The sequence below is a fragment of the Sporothrix brasiliensis genome, assembly GCF_000820605.1.
Source record: "Sporothrix brasiliensis 5110 chromosome Unknown Cont17, whole genome shotgun sequence".
Classification (NCBI taxonomy): domain Eukaryota; kingdom Fungi; phylum Ascomycota; class Sordariomycetes; order Ophiostomatales; family Ophiostomataceae; genus Sporothrix; species Sporothrix brasiliensis.
Window position 1 is genome coordinate 685,704 of NW_024467136.1, and position 15,207 is coordinate 700,910.

General features: G+C 55.1%; 4 protein-coding genes across 4 annotated transcripts; 2 read left to right on the forward strand and 2 right to left on the reverse strand.

Annotated features, from left to right (window-relative positions):
- Positions 1-390: 390 nt before the first annotated feature.
- Positions 391-2,865, reverse strand: SPBR_02385 (uncharacterized protein; the record flags this gene model as incomplete). The annotated part of the gene is made up of 1 exon (XM_040760688.1): positions 391-2,865. One exon carries the CDS (start codon positions 2,863-2,865, stop codon positions 391-393), a length of 2,475 nt encoding a protein of 824 aa, XP_040620183.1.
- Positions 2,866-4,591: 1,726 nt separating this feature from the next.
- On the reverse strand, positions 4,592-6,115 carry SPBR_02743 (uncharacterized protein; the record flags this gene model as incomplete). The annotated part of the gene is made up of 2 exons (XM_040761046.1): positions 4,592-5,641; positions 5,681-6,115. 2 exons carry the CDS (start codon positions 6,113-6,115, stop codon positions 4,592-4,594), a joined length of 1,485 nt encoding a protein of 494 aa, XP_040620184.1.
- A 2,904-nt stretch (positions 6,116-9,019) lies between these two features.
- SPBR_02209 (sh3 domain protein) lies at positions 9,020-12,891 on the forward strand (the record flags this gene model as incomplete). The annotated part of the gene is made up of 6 exons (XM_040760512.1): positions 9,020-9,047; positions 9,485-9,943; positions 10,172-10,717; positions 10,810-10,883; positions 10,966-12,756; positions 12,829-12,891. 6 exons carry the CDS (start codon positions 9,020-9,022, stop codon positions 12,889-12,891), a joined length of 2,961 nt encoding a protein of 986 aa, XP_040620185.1.
- A 1,435-nt stretch (positions 12,892-14,326) lies between these two features.
- On the forward strand, positions 14,327-15,067 carry SPBR_03201 (uncharacterized protein; the record flags this gene model as incomplete). Its single annotated transcript, XM_040761504.1, has 1 exon — positions 14,327-15,067. One exon carries the CDS (start codon positions 14,327-14,329, stop codon positions 15,065-15,067), a length of 741 nt encoding a protein of 246 aa, XP_040620186.1.
- Positions 15,068-15,207: the final 140 nt, after the last annotated feature.

Consider the following 15,207-nt stretch of genomic DNA (forward strand, 5'->3'; position numbering starts at 1 on the left):
TACTTCCTCTCCTTACCCTGTTTGTTTATTAGGTATATCGGTTTCTTGAAGATCCTCCTTTAAGCTGGGTTGACTACCGGTGGGCCGGTGGCGGTATTAGTAGGTGGTTGTTTATTTTATATTATCCTCCATCTTACCAACGGTACGTAGTTCCAGTCACCACCACCTCTTTACTTGTTACTCGTACTGCCTTTATATTTAGTTTCTAGTCGTCTTGATCAGTCGCCTCCTTGTCTCCGAAGAAAAAAGAGAGGTTGTTTATTTGAATTCTCCTTGCCTTAGTTTTTGTCTTTAAGCCAGCCACTACGGGCAGTGGAAAAGGAAGTGCTTCATCGTCTCTCTTACTTGACCGTAAGCGCAGGCCTCTGTTGTTTCGATCTGGTGGAGGCACTACGAATAAGTAAGGCATCGTGCGCAGCTGTCAGCAATACAGCGCAGCTCGCGCGTAAAACGACCCAAGGTCGCCCTTTCTTGATTCGCGGTAGTCGGTGCCGCCGTCTCTGTCTTTGTTCTTCGTTTCTTTGCCGTCTTGCGGCGCCGGCCGTTAGGATGGACGGACGCAAGTGGCATCGGCACGGATGGGGTGTGCAATTCAGAGCGCTCAAAATCCACCACCATCAGTGTCTTGGTTCCGGCGTCATACAAAATGTTGCGTGGCTCGGCGTCGCCGTGCAGCACGCCCAGCTCGTGCATCTGCCGGAATGCCGCTTCGACGGCGGGGACGGCCGTGGCGCAGCTGAGGCCGCTGTAGGCAGCATCGTCCGCCGCATAGCGTGCGAGGGACCGCCCGGCCCAGCTGAGCAGCAGGATGTGGTGGAAAACACCGCCGTAACCGTACAGCGGTAGGGCAAGGTCCGCCAGGCCCAGGCACACCGGGATCTGCTCGCCCTGCATGGGTTGCAGCCGGCCGTAAACGTTCTTCTCCATTTGCAAAAAGGGGCGGTTCGCCGTCTCGACTGCCTTGCCCACCAGCGTGTAGCCATATGCGGTCAGCCGCACCTTGTAGAGCGCGCCAATCAACCCCGACATGAACATTGGAGCGAAGTCGGCGTCGCGATCCCGATCCAGCGCTATTTGCTTGGCCAGCAGGCGCATGCACGTCGTGGCGTCGATCTGGTGTTGGGGACCGTGCGTTGCAGCATTGGGACAGGCCGCGTCGACCGGCCCGCCAGAGACAAGGCCTAGGAGGCATCGCTGCGTGCAGTACGGCTGCTCTTGAATGGGCGTCCGTGTCTGCGCGGCCAGATGTACTTGCTGCCGCTTTTTGGCGCCCGGTCCGTTGTTTGCCGTGTTGTCTTCGGCTGCACGCCGTTTGCTAGCACGCCCACTTGGGCTTGGCGAGGGCGGTGTGCCTCCCGGTCGGTGGGCGGAGCTTTTCCCACTGCGGCCGCCACCCTCGTTGCCGTTATTGTTGCCGCCGCCGCCACCGCCGCCGCCACCACCGTCTTTGTCACTGTCGTTGCCGTCATTGCTGCCGTAACTATGGCTACTATCGTTGCTGTCCCTGTTGTCGTTGTCGCTGTCGTCGCTATCATTTTTACGTCTCTGGGAGGGCCCGGCATGCCCAGGCTTGTTTCGTGACGAGCGCGTTTTCACGGGTGAGTCCCGCGAGGAGCCCCGCCAACGGCTCGGCTTGTAGGGCGACGCGTTCTCCTTTGTCTTACGCACCGACGGCGGGATTCTGCGGAGGATATCGTCGTATTCGACGGCCCACGTGCCGAGTTTGGCGGCAGCACTGAACCAAGCTGCGGTCGGCGGCACGGCGCCAAGAGCCTGCAACGTAAAAGCAAACACCTGGGCGACCGCAGTGCGCTGGAGCCGGATGCTGCTGTCATCGTCGTCTACATCGTCGTCTACGTCGACATTCGGTACGCAGACGTGGTAAAAGACAGTGGTTGGGTCGTCGGGGATAAACAAAAAGACAAAGACCTGGCCCGTGCAGATGTAGCCATACTGGATGCCTTTGCCAACCATGTATGAGAAGAGTTGTGTCACGGCGGCGGCGGCCAGGGACTTGGACGCAAAGACAAACGCGGACTCGCCGTCTGCCGCGTCGCGGTTGATGATGTCGCGGTCCGGCTCTATGGCGGCGGCCAGCCCTGTGGTGATCTCGTCTGCAGTGAGTTTGTGCGGTGCTTTGTATTCGATAGCGGTGACCGGGATGTCGGCACCGTCTGCCCTCCGATAGATGCAGAACTGGTCTGCCATCGTACCCCGCCCACGGCCGATAGCAACACGGTGCAGCCGATGGACAAGCTTTGGATCGGCAGTTCCGTCGGCGACATCCCCCACCGCCTTCTCGTCGCCGAGGTTGGTGTGGCTCTCAAAGTCCACGGCGCCGCGGAGACCAAAGCGGCGGCGCAGCACGGCGTCGTCGAATGCGGTAGCCATGAGTTTGCGCACGGGGATTTCGACCGTGTCGCGCTCAAAGTAGCGCAAGCCATGCTCGCTACTAATGGGGCTGTTGACCGACAGGACGTAGTCGATCTGGTTCTGAGACAGAAACGCCCGCCGCGAGGCAAACGAGGAGGTCGCCGCGTCCGTGCCGCCGGTGGCCGATTCGGCGGACAGCAGCAGTCGCCAGGTCTCGCCTTGCCGCGCCGGAAAGTTGTCCCACGGGACAATGCGCCGCGGGTAGATGCGCCCAACGGGGTCCGTGACATCGCCCTGAGTGGTTAACGAGCGGTCTGTGACGACGACGATGGCGCGGCTAAGCGTGTGACAGGCTGCCAGGTACGGCTCCAGTGACATCGGCAGGAGGGCTTCTTTAGCAGCCAGGGCATCCTCTTCGGCAGCCCGGGTGGCTTCGTTGGCAGCTGCCAATTCGGCGCGCAACTTGGCGATCTCGACATCCTTAGAAGCCATGAGAGGTGAGGCATTCGGTTTGGCCTGAGGAAGAGGGGAAATAGAGGGTCGTCGGTAGCATCGTCGGCTGGCGGAATTGTCTCATGGAGGAAGCAATTTATAATCATTCTTGTTGCTAAAATTCGTTGCCCACGCGCTTTCGTTTCAGCGGTATGATAGACAAGAGACAGGCGACGCCTGCGCGCGAGAGAGGGCGCGTCTAGACGGGTTGTGATTTGATGGGCGGGAAAGGCATGGACTGGTCGGACTCAAATGTGTGTAAACGCGGGGTGTTTAAAAGTTCGAAAAGTCGACCCATAAAATACCGAAAATAGACGACCTAGCACCGACGTAGACGAACAATACCCACGTGGCAAGCCAAAACAATGTGTTGTTAGAGGTCGAGATGTTACGAAGTGAAGCCGATGACATGATACAAAGGCGTCGACATCCCGATGCAAAAATATGGTGGTGTTATTAGTCATAAAGAATGTGTTGTTATTATTTTTTATGTTCAATAATTGTTACGCGCTGACCTTAAGACCCTAATGGTCTCAGGTACTTGGATAGAATTAAAATAGGAGGGCTTTCGTATATTTATTCGTTTTTCTGATAGCGACTTTCAGGAAATTGTCCGAATGCCAACTATTGTTAAGTATTTAATAATAGGGATATTGTATTCATTCATATATGAGTTGAATTGTCTTTTCTTCCTTTTCGCCCTGATCCCGTCGATGCCCAACCCTTGTTATTATGGAACTTCGTGTTGCGACAGCGTTCGCAGCCCTTTGCCAGTCGGTATGGTTGCCGTAACTAAATAGAAGGCCGTTCTTGAAACTAACATATGCATTTAGATACTGATCTTTCGAGCGGCGGTAGTCGGTTTTGAAGACAAGGATGGATGAACTCGACGCTGAATACAAACACCAAGTACAGCTTTATATCAAAATCTAAGCCGGGCCGAGAGTGGATCTATTCTCTGAAGCCACCGTTACCGTTTTGTCTTAATGTTAGTATGCTGGCTGGCTGGTTACTTAGTGGCGGCTAGGATGGGGGATGGAAGGTGGAGTGTACTACGCAGAGATGAGCACTAGACATGAATTGGGAAACACGTATCTGATGTACGTATCTTAGGATCAAGAACACGAAACCCCTTTGTCACCTCGTCTAGTAGTACATAGCATTTAGCAGTTCAATATAAAACCTAGCCACTACGTTCTCATCACGGCCGCACAACCACGTTAATCCTGCTAGCCACTCATCATTAACCCTGTCTTGCTTCATTTTCACATATGTGAGCGAGCGAACTGCCACTGCTTCCCTGGAGAGGAACCCAGATTTGTGAAGAGGAATGTCTCCCGTCCTCTCTCTGCACGTGGCATCTCAGTACAGCTCTGCTCTTGTCCAACTTGCTCAACAATTGCGGCGAATTGTCGTCCGAGCTCTTGTCGCTTGATGATTGCAAGGCGTGTATCCGGTGGTTATGGCCATGCCGATCTTGGCAGCGTGCCCGGTGACAATGCTAAGGTCCTGGCGCGTCTTGGTGGCGTCGTGCCAGCACTGGGGGTTCGGCAATAGACGAGCAGACAAGGATCGCTCTGCTGATGTCTATTCACGCCAAGGAGACCCATAAAGCCTTGACTTTGAATTCTAGATCCTTTTTGACAGCACGACGCAAACATCACATACCAAGCGAAATTCAAGTCTTGCACTTGTTGGACGCCCCTTCATGCTAGCCAGTGGGTGGTCAAGTCCCAGCAGGCTGTCTCTTTTGATGGCGCGCCTTGCGATCCGCCTCATATAGGTCAATCTGCCACCTGGTGTATTCCTCGTACATGTGCACCTCCTGCGTCCAGTCGTCAGTGCCATCAACGACCTCCACCACGACCGGAAACAGAGCCGGCTGGTCGTGATAGATTGTGTCGGCGAGCGCGGCACGTTGCAGTGCGTGGTTGATGAGATATGTCTTTTTCTCCCACGATGCGCGCATCCTTGCAGACAAAGGGGGCCGTTCAGAGGCAGGTGGCGGCGACTGCTGCTGCTGCTGCTTTTGCTTCTGCTCAACACGCTCTAGGACAGCCAGAAAGGCGTCGAGCCTGTACTTGTACCGAGCCTGCCACTCGGCGAAGAAGCCGAATGTGAGGCAGTGCACAAAATCTATATGCGATAGCCACACAGGCGGATCGTCGGCCAACGCGGCTGGCACGGCGTTTGTGTACTCAAAGTCGATCAGAGCCGTGATGCGGGCCGTGTTCAGGTCGACTAGGATGTTGCTGGCAGTGAGGTCCGGGTGAAACAGCACAAACGGCTTCTCGTCGTGCTCGCCGCCGTCGTTCCCGTCGCCGTCGACGAGATGGGCGGCCGTCGCCGGCAGGCCCATGGCGCGCCGCGCGAGGACACGGCCGCGGGCCGTCTTCAGAGCGCGCTGCATGTCGATGGCGTCGCCTTCCTGGAAGTCGTAGAAGCCATCCTTGTTCCAAGCGCCAGGGATGTTGATGTTGCGGAGGCATAGCATTTGATGGTTGCGCAGCGCCGTCGCCAGCGACACGTAGTCCTTGGCGTGCAGCAGCGGACTTGTCGGCCAGTCATCGGTCGAGAAGCCGGGCATCGCCACCAACTGAATGTGCATATCGATGGTGAGCGGGCGCCGCGTGACCGCCCACGCACCCCCGTCGGCCCTTGTGATCGACCCGATCTTGTCGAAGTGGTGGCTGCGGAGTTGCAGGAAAATGTCGGCCAGCTGCTCAAAGACGGCCGTGCGCTTTTCCAAGGCGTCTGTTTCGTTGTCGGACGCTTCCTAGGTCGCGAGACACGAGTGTAGCGACTGGCCCTCGACGTAGTCCATGAGCATGTACGGCCCGATGCGGGGGTCGACGGCATCGCCGGACGCTGCCCAGCTGTAGATACGTGGGACGGGGACCGTGCTCTGCTCCTCGATATATTGCATCCAGTGGACCTCGTTCTCGAGTCGCTCGGCGGTCACCGCCTCGGCCGTGAAGCCGCGCTGAGGTATGCGCAGTGCCAGCCGTGCCGGTGCGCGACCGTCGTCGATGCGAAACTGGAGCACCACGTTGAAGGAGCCGCGGGCCATGTCCACATAATGGACGGAGCCGCGGTCACCGCCCAGCTTGCCGGCAACAAAGCGCTTGAGAAACTCGATGCTGGCTGGCTCTAAGAGGGCATCCAACCAGGCCATGTACTCTTTGTCGTTGTCCTCGTTGAACAGTTCATCAAACGTGACGGCGTACTGTACACCTTCGAGGTTTGGCATTGGAAAAAGATGGGTAAAGAGTAAACGAAGAACGTGTGAGAGCGGATGTTGGATAGAGAGATAGAGAGAAGCTGCAAAGTCGGTGGGTGGTTGGCTTCTACTCGTAATACGGGACCGCGGGGACGGGAGCCTCTTATGTTCAGCCCGGAGCCCCTACCACAAGGCTTCTCGAGCTCAAAAGTGAGACATGCAAACAAGGTACGACGTATCTCTTTGACGGCCAATACATACATAGCCCTACGCCGCATATTGCAAGTTACTCCGTTTAATACCTGTCCACCAGCCAAATTTGCTTTGTTTACTTCATTGTCAGCTGAGGCTGTGACACATCCCTTAACACGCCGTGTAATTACACGCAAGTTTCGCGCGCCTCACTAAAAAAAGCAATGTTTCGGCCGTCAAAGAGAGAGCAAATGCGCAGAGCAGGGGTAGGTTGGGGCAGGGCGGGTGTGAGGGTGGGAAACGAGGTACGCCCCCTTGAATAAATGAAAGGTATTTCGCACGAAGCCTACTTTGCAGAGAGCTCGTGTTACACTGCATAATCACGTTTAGGCGCGGGTGCTGTGGCCGGAACAGGATGGTCTTTGTCTTGTAGAGTAATTACATGGCGACGAGTCGGTATCTCAGGCTCAATCGTCGTCCACGATCTATTCCCAGGTGGGCCCCACCAACCAGGAAATGTCGTCGTCTTGTAGACGCAGAAAACACCGCGGAGGTGTAATTACCATCCAGACTGGCCCACACCGCAAGGCACGAAATGCTGCTGCTCGCAAGGCAGGACGATTAGCCAACGGTCTGCAGAGACTGAATACCATTCCTAGGATACCCACACCAGACCTGTCAGGTATGAGACACGCAACGGCGAACCAAGCCTCGCCGTATCTTCTAATAGCGCGCCAGCCGCGAGAATACGACGTAGAGCGCAAGTCGCCTACCAGCAGGCCGTGCGCAACGATGTGTTGAGCTTCTTCCCGAGGCTCTAAGAATGACTACCTACCCAGAAATGAGGTCTCGCTTGGCGACTACTCCACATCTTGAGTTATCCTCTCCGTCCATCCCGTGGAGCCCGGCCTGACAAAAGTGCCGGTAGCGCTCCACGTGGCGGATTGTAGTCAACTTGAGCGCCCCCGGAATTGAACGGCGAAAGGAGCGCAATCTACCGTAAGCCTCCTTGTCGGGAATGTCGTTCCGCTGCATCTGCCATGGTTGGGCCGTATCCTGCTGGTGGCAAAGACCTGATGAATGGCGGGCAAACGGGTCTTGATATCGTCTTGAGAATCCAGCAACATCAACGGCAGGGAACGCTTCATTGTTAAAGCCTAAGAAATCGTAGTGTTCCGCTCGCAGTGTGCGCAGAAATGTGCATTTTCACGCCCGCGGTGACAGTGTGGTGAGACGATCGGAACGCATCCGGACACGTCCCCAGGCTGCCGCGCGCGGGGCAGCATCGCAGCCAGGCGCCAACTGGCACTCGTAACTCTATCTGCATGAAGCGAGGTAATGGCGACTGAAGCTGCGGCTCTCCGTGGTTGGTTGCGGTTCTGTTTGGATTGTATAGAGATGTCGTCTGTCGCCTTGGCTTTTCTTTTGTTTCCCTCCGCTTCTTTACTCCTGCCTCTATTGTATCGCCTACATAAAGGGCAATGCTTAACAGAAAATTTTATGGATATAAACACCTTATTAGGATGAGCATTATCGTGGCTGTTTTTGTTGATTCCTCTCTTTTACTATCTTCGGGATATTACTTTGTCATTGCTTACTTGGGGTTGGGCGATGTGCTCACGTGATATTTATCACGTGAGGCCACACGAGCACTTTAACTCGCAGGTTGTCGTCATTTGCTCCTCGAAGAGCTTTACGATTTCTCTGAGAGAAGGGGGTGCGAACCTCTTTCCTTTTCCCCGTTGAATGGGGCCAATCAGCATCAACGACCCCTGAATTCGTCCCCTTTTCAGCTCACTTTCAGGAAAGAGCGACTCTCACGACCTCGCTTGTCTTTTTCCTCTGGTCTGCTTTCGCTCTTTCCTTCATCTCATCTCCTCGCCGTTTACAAAAGTACCAAGCGACAACAATTGCATCGACTGTGTAGATGCCCAACAACAACTCCGGAGCCTCAGCATCACCATTCTCCTCGTCAGCTGAAGCCCACAGGCAGCGTCTGCTGTACTGTGCTGGATGCGACGACAGTGGCACCCTGAAATCTTTAATAGGATACAATCTGTTTCGAAGCCTTACCCATTTTGGTGGCGGGCTAGTCGATCGCCGGTCCGTTTCATCCTGGTCAAACCTCCTTTTCCAATTTCTCCCCTGTCGTTTTCCTTGTGAGGAACCCGCCTCCTTGGCCCACAGCCCTCGACGAAACGATCCCTGAAAGCGCAACAGGGTGCGCAAGAAAGACCGACCTAAAACGTTACGAAGGCTGGTGATTTTCAGAAACACTTCATACTCCAGAAAAAAAAGAAACAAAAAAGGGGGGACAAGAAAAAAAGAAGCACCACAACGGTGCAACGTGAACAGATCCCTATCCATCCACCCTGGTGCTTTGGCGCTCATGCTCTGTCGCATGCTCCTCCCTGCCACCCGCTTCAAGCACAATTCTGCCCAGTCCACTTCGACAGGGGCGCAAAGCAAGGGCCCAACTTGACTTCCCAGTTCGCTTTCGAAAGGGAGACCGTTTTTTTCTTCCAAAGTAAGGACCGCGGACGAATAACCGACAAACCAGTTGCCAGTCGAAAGTACGACGTACGGAATGCTCCGTACTCCAAAGCCTTACGAAGTACAGAAAATCTTCCCAGACCCTCAGCGACCCTTCCTGACCCGTTATTTGGATTTGGGGGGCAATCCAAGACCCATTCCCAGCCTCCCCATACAACTCTCTCTTTATACCGTCTCGTATTCACCAACATGACGAGACCTGGAATGATTCGCGCCGGTACGTATTTCCAGAGAACTGGACGGACGCCGTACCTGACCCAGATTGTGGTGACGAGGGTGAACAAGGGGACAAGGGAACGCAGAAACGTCTTGCCCAGGACCTGGTTACAATCTTGTTTACCTGTCTGCATTGACCTTTTGCGCCCTGTCCGCCGCCCTTGACTCCCCTTCCTCATCCTCATTCCTGCGATTCCTCTCCCGTTCTCTCCCCGTTGAAGTCCCATCCTCCCTACTTTTGGCATTTACCCACTCTCTTTTTAGCCCTGTACCACAGATCACCCCTGTGCATTACGGGGTCAGGATCGTGGGAAACAAACGGGAAAGGGAGGGCAGGTACCGCTGGGCGCATCGCCTTATTTTCCACTCCCCCCGTCGCATCTCTGTTGCTAACCGCTTTTTTCTTTATTTTTTTTTCTCGTTTTGCACTCGCTACAGACACAATCGATCTCCAAGATCGTGACGCGCCGTCCGCCAAAGACCACACTCAAATAAAGACATCGACCAGCACAAAGGACACATTGTCGTCTTCGTCCTCGACCCCCTCGGACCAAAAAAACCTTCATCTCGCCTCTCACCAAGCCGAAACCCTTCGGGGCGTGGCCGCGGAAACGGCACAAGACCGGCGCATATCGTGGACCGGTTCGAATTTGTCTGACCTACACATTTATGGGAGCGACCTTGCCGCCGATATTTCCGATACCCTCAACCTATCACGCAGCCTACAGCAGCCTACTCCCAACCACCTCAGCATGACGGGGCACCAACAGCAGGATGCGCTCGCCATCGCGCAAAATGGTGGAGATGTTGTCGATGAAGACATGGAGGATATCGACGACGAGGAGCTGGAGGACGACATGATGGACAAAATCTCTAGCTCGCCCTCAATCGAAGATGGTGCGTACACACAAAGCCCTGACTCGCTTCCCCTTTCGTCGGCTCGTGCCGATGCCTCCGCCACCGCTTGCGCTGCATCTCGCTCTTAGGGTATTGCGAACGAGCAGACACGAGCTGGTGGCAGTCCGCAAGGACCAGATTGTTGCGATTTGGCAAGGCCACTGCATGCACAAAAGATTCAACCCCTCGCGCCCGTATCGGAGAACACAATCCCTCTTCGAGTGTCAGGGAACAGCCAGGCATCCAAAACGCCTCCTGTGTCTCCGGACGGATCTGCTTTCCGCCAACACCGTCGTCATCGCAGTAGGTATGATACGAACGAGAACACGCCGCCGTGGCCCCTCAACTACGACGAACACATTATCGGCCCGCTCGTCGACCCAGCCTGTTCTTTCGCCCGGTCTCCCGCTAAAGCAGGTTTGGAGGAAAATGACTTTTCGAAAGGCCGCGACCTCTGGGATGTTTCCGACGACGTATTCGATGAAATGATGATACCATATTATCATGACGATGACGACGGTGATGACAATGCCAGCGGCGGTGCTAGCGCATTAGATATCCATGACAATGACGTTAAATTTGTGATTTCCGGTTGGGGAAGTGAGTGCTTACACAACATAGAGGACATCGATTTCGAGTTTGTTTACGCCCTCCATACCTTTATGGCTACGGTCGAGGGTCAAGCAAATGCGACAAAGGGAGACACCATGGTCCTGCTTGACGACAGCAACAGCTACTGGTGGCTCGTTCGTGTGGTCAAGGATAGCAGCATCGGTGAGTTGTGACCTAGCTACCCTTCTGTGTTGCTGTGCTTGTGCATTGCGACAGTGACTTGTATGGAAGCTGGAAGCTAACGTATTGCCCAGGCTACCTTCCTGCCGAGCACATCGAAACACCGACGGAACGGTTAGCACGACTGAACAAACACAGGAACATTGATGTACGTGCGGGACAATTTCCTCCAGGCCACCAGGAACCACCACATGACAGTAGCCTGCAGGTGAACTAACAGTAGCAACCAGCTATCCGCGTCTATGCTGGGTGACCAGGCCGAGAAGACGAAGAACCCCCTAAAGTCGGCAATGCGGAGGAGGAAAACAAAGACCGTTGCCTTCGCACCACCGACCTATGTTGACTACTCCGACATCGACTACTCGACAGACGGGGAAGACCTGGAGGCCGAATATTTTGCTCAACAACAACAGTCGCAGCAGCAGCAGGAATCGCAGGAAGAGCACAAAGAAGCGGCCCAATCCGATTCACAACAGCAGGGTCAGCAGGGTCAGCAGGGTCAGCAAGCAGGGGCTATGGCTGGCAAGGACGTGGCCGACGAAGAGGATGAGACAGCCAGGGTCGAGCCCTTGAAGCCCCGCGCACCCAAAGAAAACGTCAAAGCTGCCGCGGACGGCAAGACAGACGATGCGAATGAAGACGGCACGGGCAAGGGCGGCCTGACCAGGACCAGCGAAGAAATTTTTGTTGTGTCCAAGTCTGAGACGCCTGGTCCGAAGAAGACAAAGGACGGCACGGTTCGCGACTCGTTCTTCAAGGACGACACAGTCGAGACAAAAAAGATCACCTTGACGCCTAATCTCCTGAGAGACGACAGCGCACCACGAACATCCTCGGAATCCAAGGACGCGAAGCAACGCCCGAGTCTCGACCGCCTCGACAAGGACATTAACAGTCTCCTTGTCAAGGACGACAAGAAGAAAAAGGACAAGAAGGAGAAAGACAAGAAGGCGGGTGGCTTCCGTAGCCTGTTTTCGAGAAAGGACAAGAAGCGGGGCGAGAACGAAGACGACGAGTCGTTTGGAAAGCGGTCCATGGACGTTGGTAGCGAGGGTACCGAGAGAGACCTGGACGAGGTGGAAGAGGAGCCCGCGGAAGAAAAGGCTTCGTCTCCATCTACCACAGCCGCGCCGCAGCAGGGCCCACAGAGGCATCCGAGCAAGCTCCAGAAGCAACAACCACTGGGCCGCATCGCCGAGGTCTCGCCAACAAGGAATCCATCCGACGGCAGCACAACACAAAAATCCAATGGTAAGGATACTACCGGTCCCTCCTCTACCCGCGCACGGGTGACGCGTCCAGAAGCGAAGCCGGAATATGCTGACAATGTATCTTTAGCCACCATGCGTATGGTCGATCCCGACGGTGCAGAGGATAGCAACAACAGCAACAACCAACAGGGATCTACTGGTAACACGGCGGCTTCACAAGCTACCCGGCCACTGATGGTCACAAAGGCCCCTGCACGGGCGGTCCTAGACGAGTTTGAGTCGGATGAGGAAGCTGGTGTTCTTGAACCGCAACACCAGGGCGCCGTTCATGACGAGGAGCAGAAACGGCCACATCCCGAACAGCGTCGCCTGGAGCAACAGCAACAGCAACAGCAAACAAGGGATGTGCCGCGGTCGGGAGACGACTCGTCGGCATCGCCTGTTCAGGGGTCGCCTGTCAACGCCAACCATCCGCCTGCGCTCATGGTTGATACATCGAGCCAGGAAGAGGAGGAGGACCAGTCATCGCCGATTTCGTCGCCATCGCCTGAGTTGGTAGGCTCCGAGGACCGGTCTGGCGGCAACCACTACGCACAGGACTCGATCACGACGTCGACGTCGACGACGACGGCCAACACTGCGACATGGAACGACGCCAGCCTGCGGGCCTTCTTTGACTCGGGCACTGACGTCCGCGACCTGTTGGTGGTGGTGTACGACAAGTCCGACGTTGTGCCGGCGGGGCCAGACCACCCTGTGGTCAGTACGCTCTTCAAGGAGCAGAATACCAAACTGGCCGAGATTACGACGGTAAGTTGTTGTGTCATTGTCTTGCTTCCGTCCTGTTTTACCTTGTGTGAACGTGTCTGACCATCTTTGCAGCAACTGGACAACATGCTCGGCGACTGGCTGGCACGAAAGCAGAGACTACGGGGCACCTTGTAGTCTTTTCGGCTCTTTTCTACCGTCTGTCTCGGGCTGCTTTCGTCGTCCCTCGTCCGTCCCCCCCCCTTCTTTCAAAGCTGTTCTTTCCCTCGCCTTATACCTTGACGCCATATCATGTCATTTTTTTCGGCTCTTTGTTACGTGTATGATTATTCCCCCACTTTACATTGTTGCGGAGTTCACTCGCTTTGGTTACCTACGCCGCCTATTTATTCTTTTCATGTTCGATTCAATTTCTATTCGTTGTTTTCTTTTGTTTGTTCGTCGCCTGTCCTGTTTTATCACTAGGCGGATGCGTTCTCCTATTTTCGGTGTATTTTTTTCTCTTGTCGAACAAGATGCATTCATGGTATAACGACCGGCTTTTGTCTCGGCCGTTTTCTCTTCTATGTTTCAATATGTCGTCCTCCTTCTTTTCCAATTTCTCTTCTTTCTTTTCCTATGTCCTTTGTCCATTTGTACCAAGTTTACAGGGTCCTTTCCTGGCGTATCGCGGTGCTCTTTGCTGGTTCAAACAAATAGAGAGAAGCATGAATGTCTACAACGCAAACTCCGATGTGCATCCAGCTACGCATTTGCATTTCCATTATGCCGATTAGAACATTTGCGAGCAAGCATCAAGCAGGCCAGTACCAGGCAGAGTTCACTGCGTGACGAGCTCTTCGTCACACGACTCACATCCTCAAGTTGGGCAGTTCAACATGCGCCGGGACACACTTGTACACTGTCTTTGCAGTCCTAGTTGCACGGCCCCGTTATAATTTCCTTCTCTTTTTTTCGACAGATCCTAACATCGGGACGGTCGGAAAGACGGCGAAAATTCTGCGTCGATCGACTCTGCGAGATAAAGGTGTTGCACAGGTGCGCAGAGCTCATGTTGTCCTTCCAATCTGCAGCCTGCATTTCATAAAGGATGTGATAGGTAGACGGGGAGTAAACACCACAGTGAGGTTGTGCAACCCGTCAAAAGGTGTACTGGACGTCTTGTGCAGCAGTGGTGAGTCCCACGTCGCGTCATTCGCACAGCAAACCAATGTTTCGAATGCCAACGATCGCCACCATCGTCGGACAGGACGGCGCCAGAGCCGCAGCTGTGCACATTTTTTGGCGAGAGCAACCGATACCATCATTGCGACGTAGCTCTCGTTGAGCTTGTGCTTCGTTTCGTCGTGCATTGCAGTGTCCGTTGCCCATCGGCTCATCTTGCTTGCTCTGCTCTCCATTTATCACACGTATATATTATGAGTCGTCTTCTCGGGATTTATGACGGCACATCACCAGCCTCTCCTTTCAAGACCCTGCATTCTCTCGGCTCTTCGTCAACGCTAGATGAACCGCATCTGGCCATCGCAGCTCCTTCCACCGCCTCCACGCTCGTTTGAAGCTCCATTGCTCTTCAGTCTTCCACCATCGTGCTCCTCCACGGTTGTTGAATATGAGACTGATTATCCCTCTCGCCGTAGCGGCCGGCTCTCTCAGCACCGTCGCTGCCATTGCCGTCCCTCTGCCTCTGCAGCCTGCACGGGACTCGTTCCCGCCAGCCCGTTTGCCTACTACGGCTTGGTCCGATCGTTCCGGTCCACTGCGTGCCGAATACACCGAGGACGCCAGAGCACCCGATACGCTGCCGGGCCGCCGCATTGGCCGTCTTGGTGGCTATAGTCGGCAGGACACGGCTGTCGCCAACGCTGTCGAGCCGCTCGTCGTCCATGTCGTCGTGGTCTCCACAACGACAAGCACCGAGTTCCAGACGGCCACGACCACGGGCACCATCACGCCGACCGCCAAGCGGCCCACGCCGCTGTCCACCAAGTCGCCCACGACCGCGGCACCGTTCAGCTCCTCGCGTTCTTCGTCGCTGTCCTGCGATCTGCGGTACTGCGATGCCGGCACGTCGTACTGCGAGTACTGGGGCGGCTACTCATCCTTTGATGTGAGCCAGGGCCGGCCGATCCCGGGCGAGACGCGCTCTTCCATTGGCGTCTGCAGCACACGTGCTTCGCCAGGGCCAGTGGACTCTACCACCAGCAGCTCCAGCTCCAGCACCAGCTCTCGTGCCGGCGGTCGTAGCAGCAGCAGCAGCAGCAGCAGCTCGACCGCCTTCAGCAGCAAGGATCCCCTCGACAGCATCACCTGCACGTCGGCAATCAAGTCGACCGCGAGCGAGCGTGCTTAGCCCTATACAGACAAACAGCATCTGGAGAATGATTGTTGAAGCAGGAATCGCAACAGAGCAGTGGAATTCGGGATACAACAAAGGGTCTGGGAGATGGAGTGCCGCCTTGTCACAAAACAAAATCAGTCGCTGAATTTAGT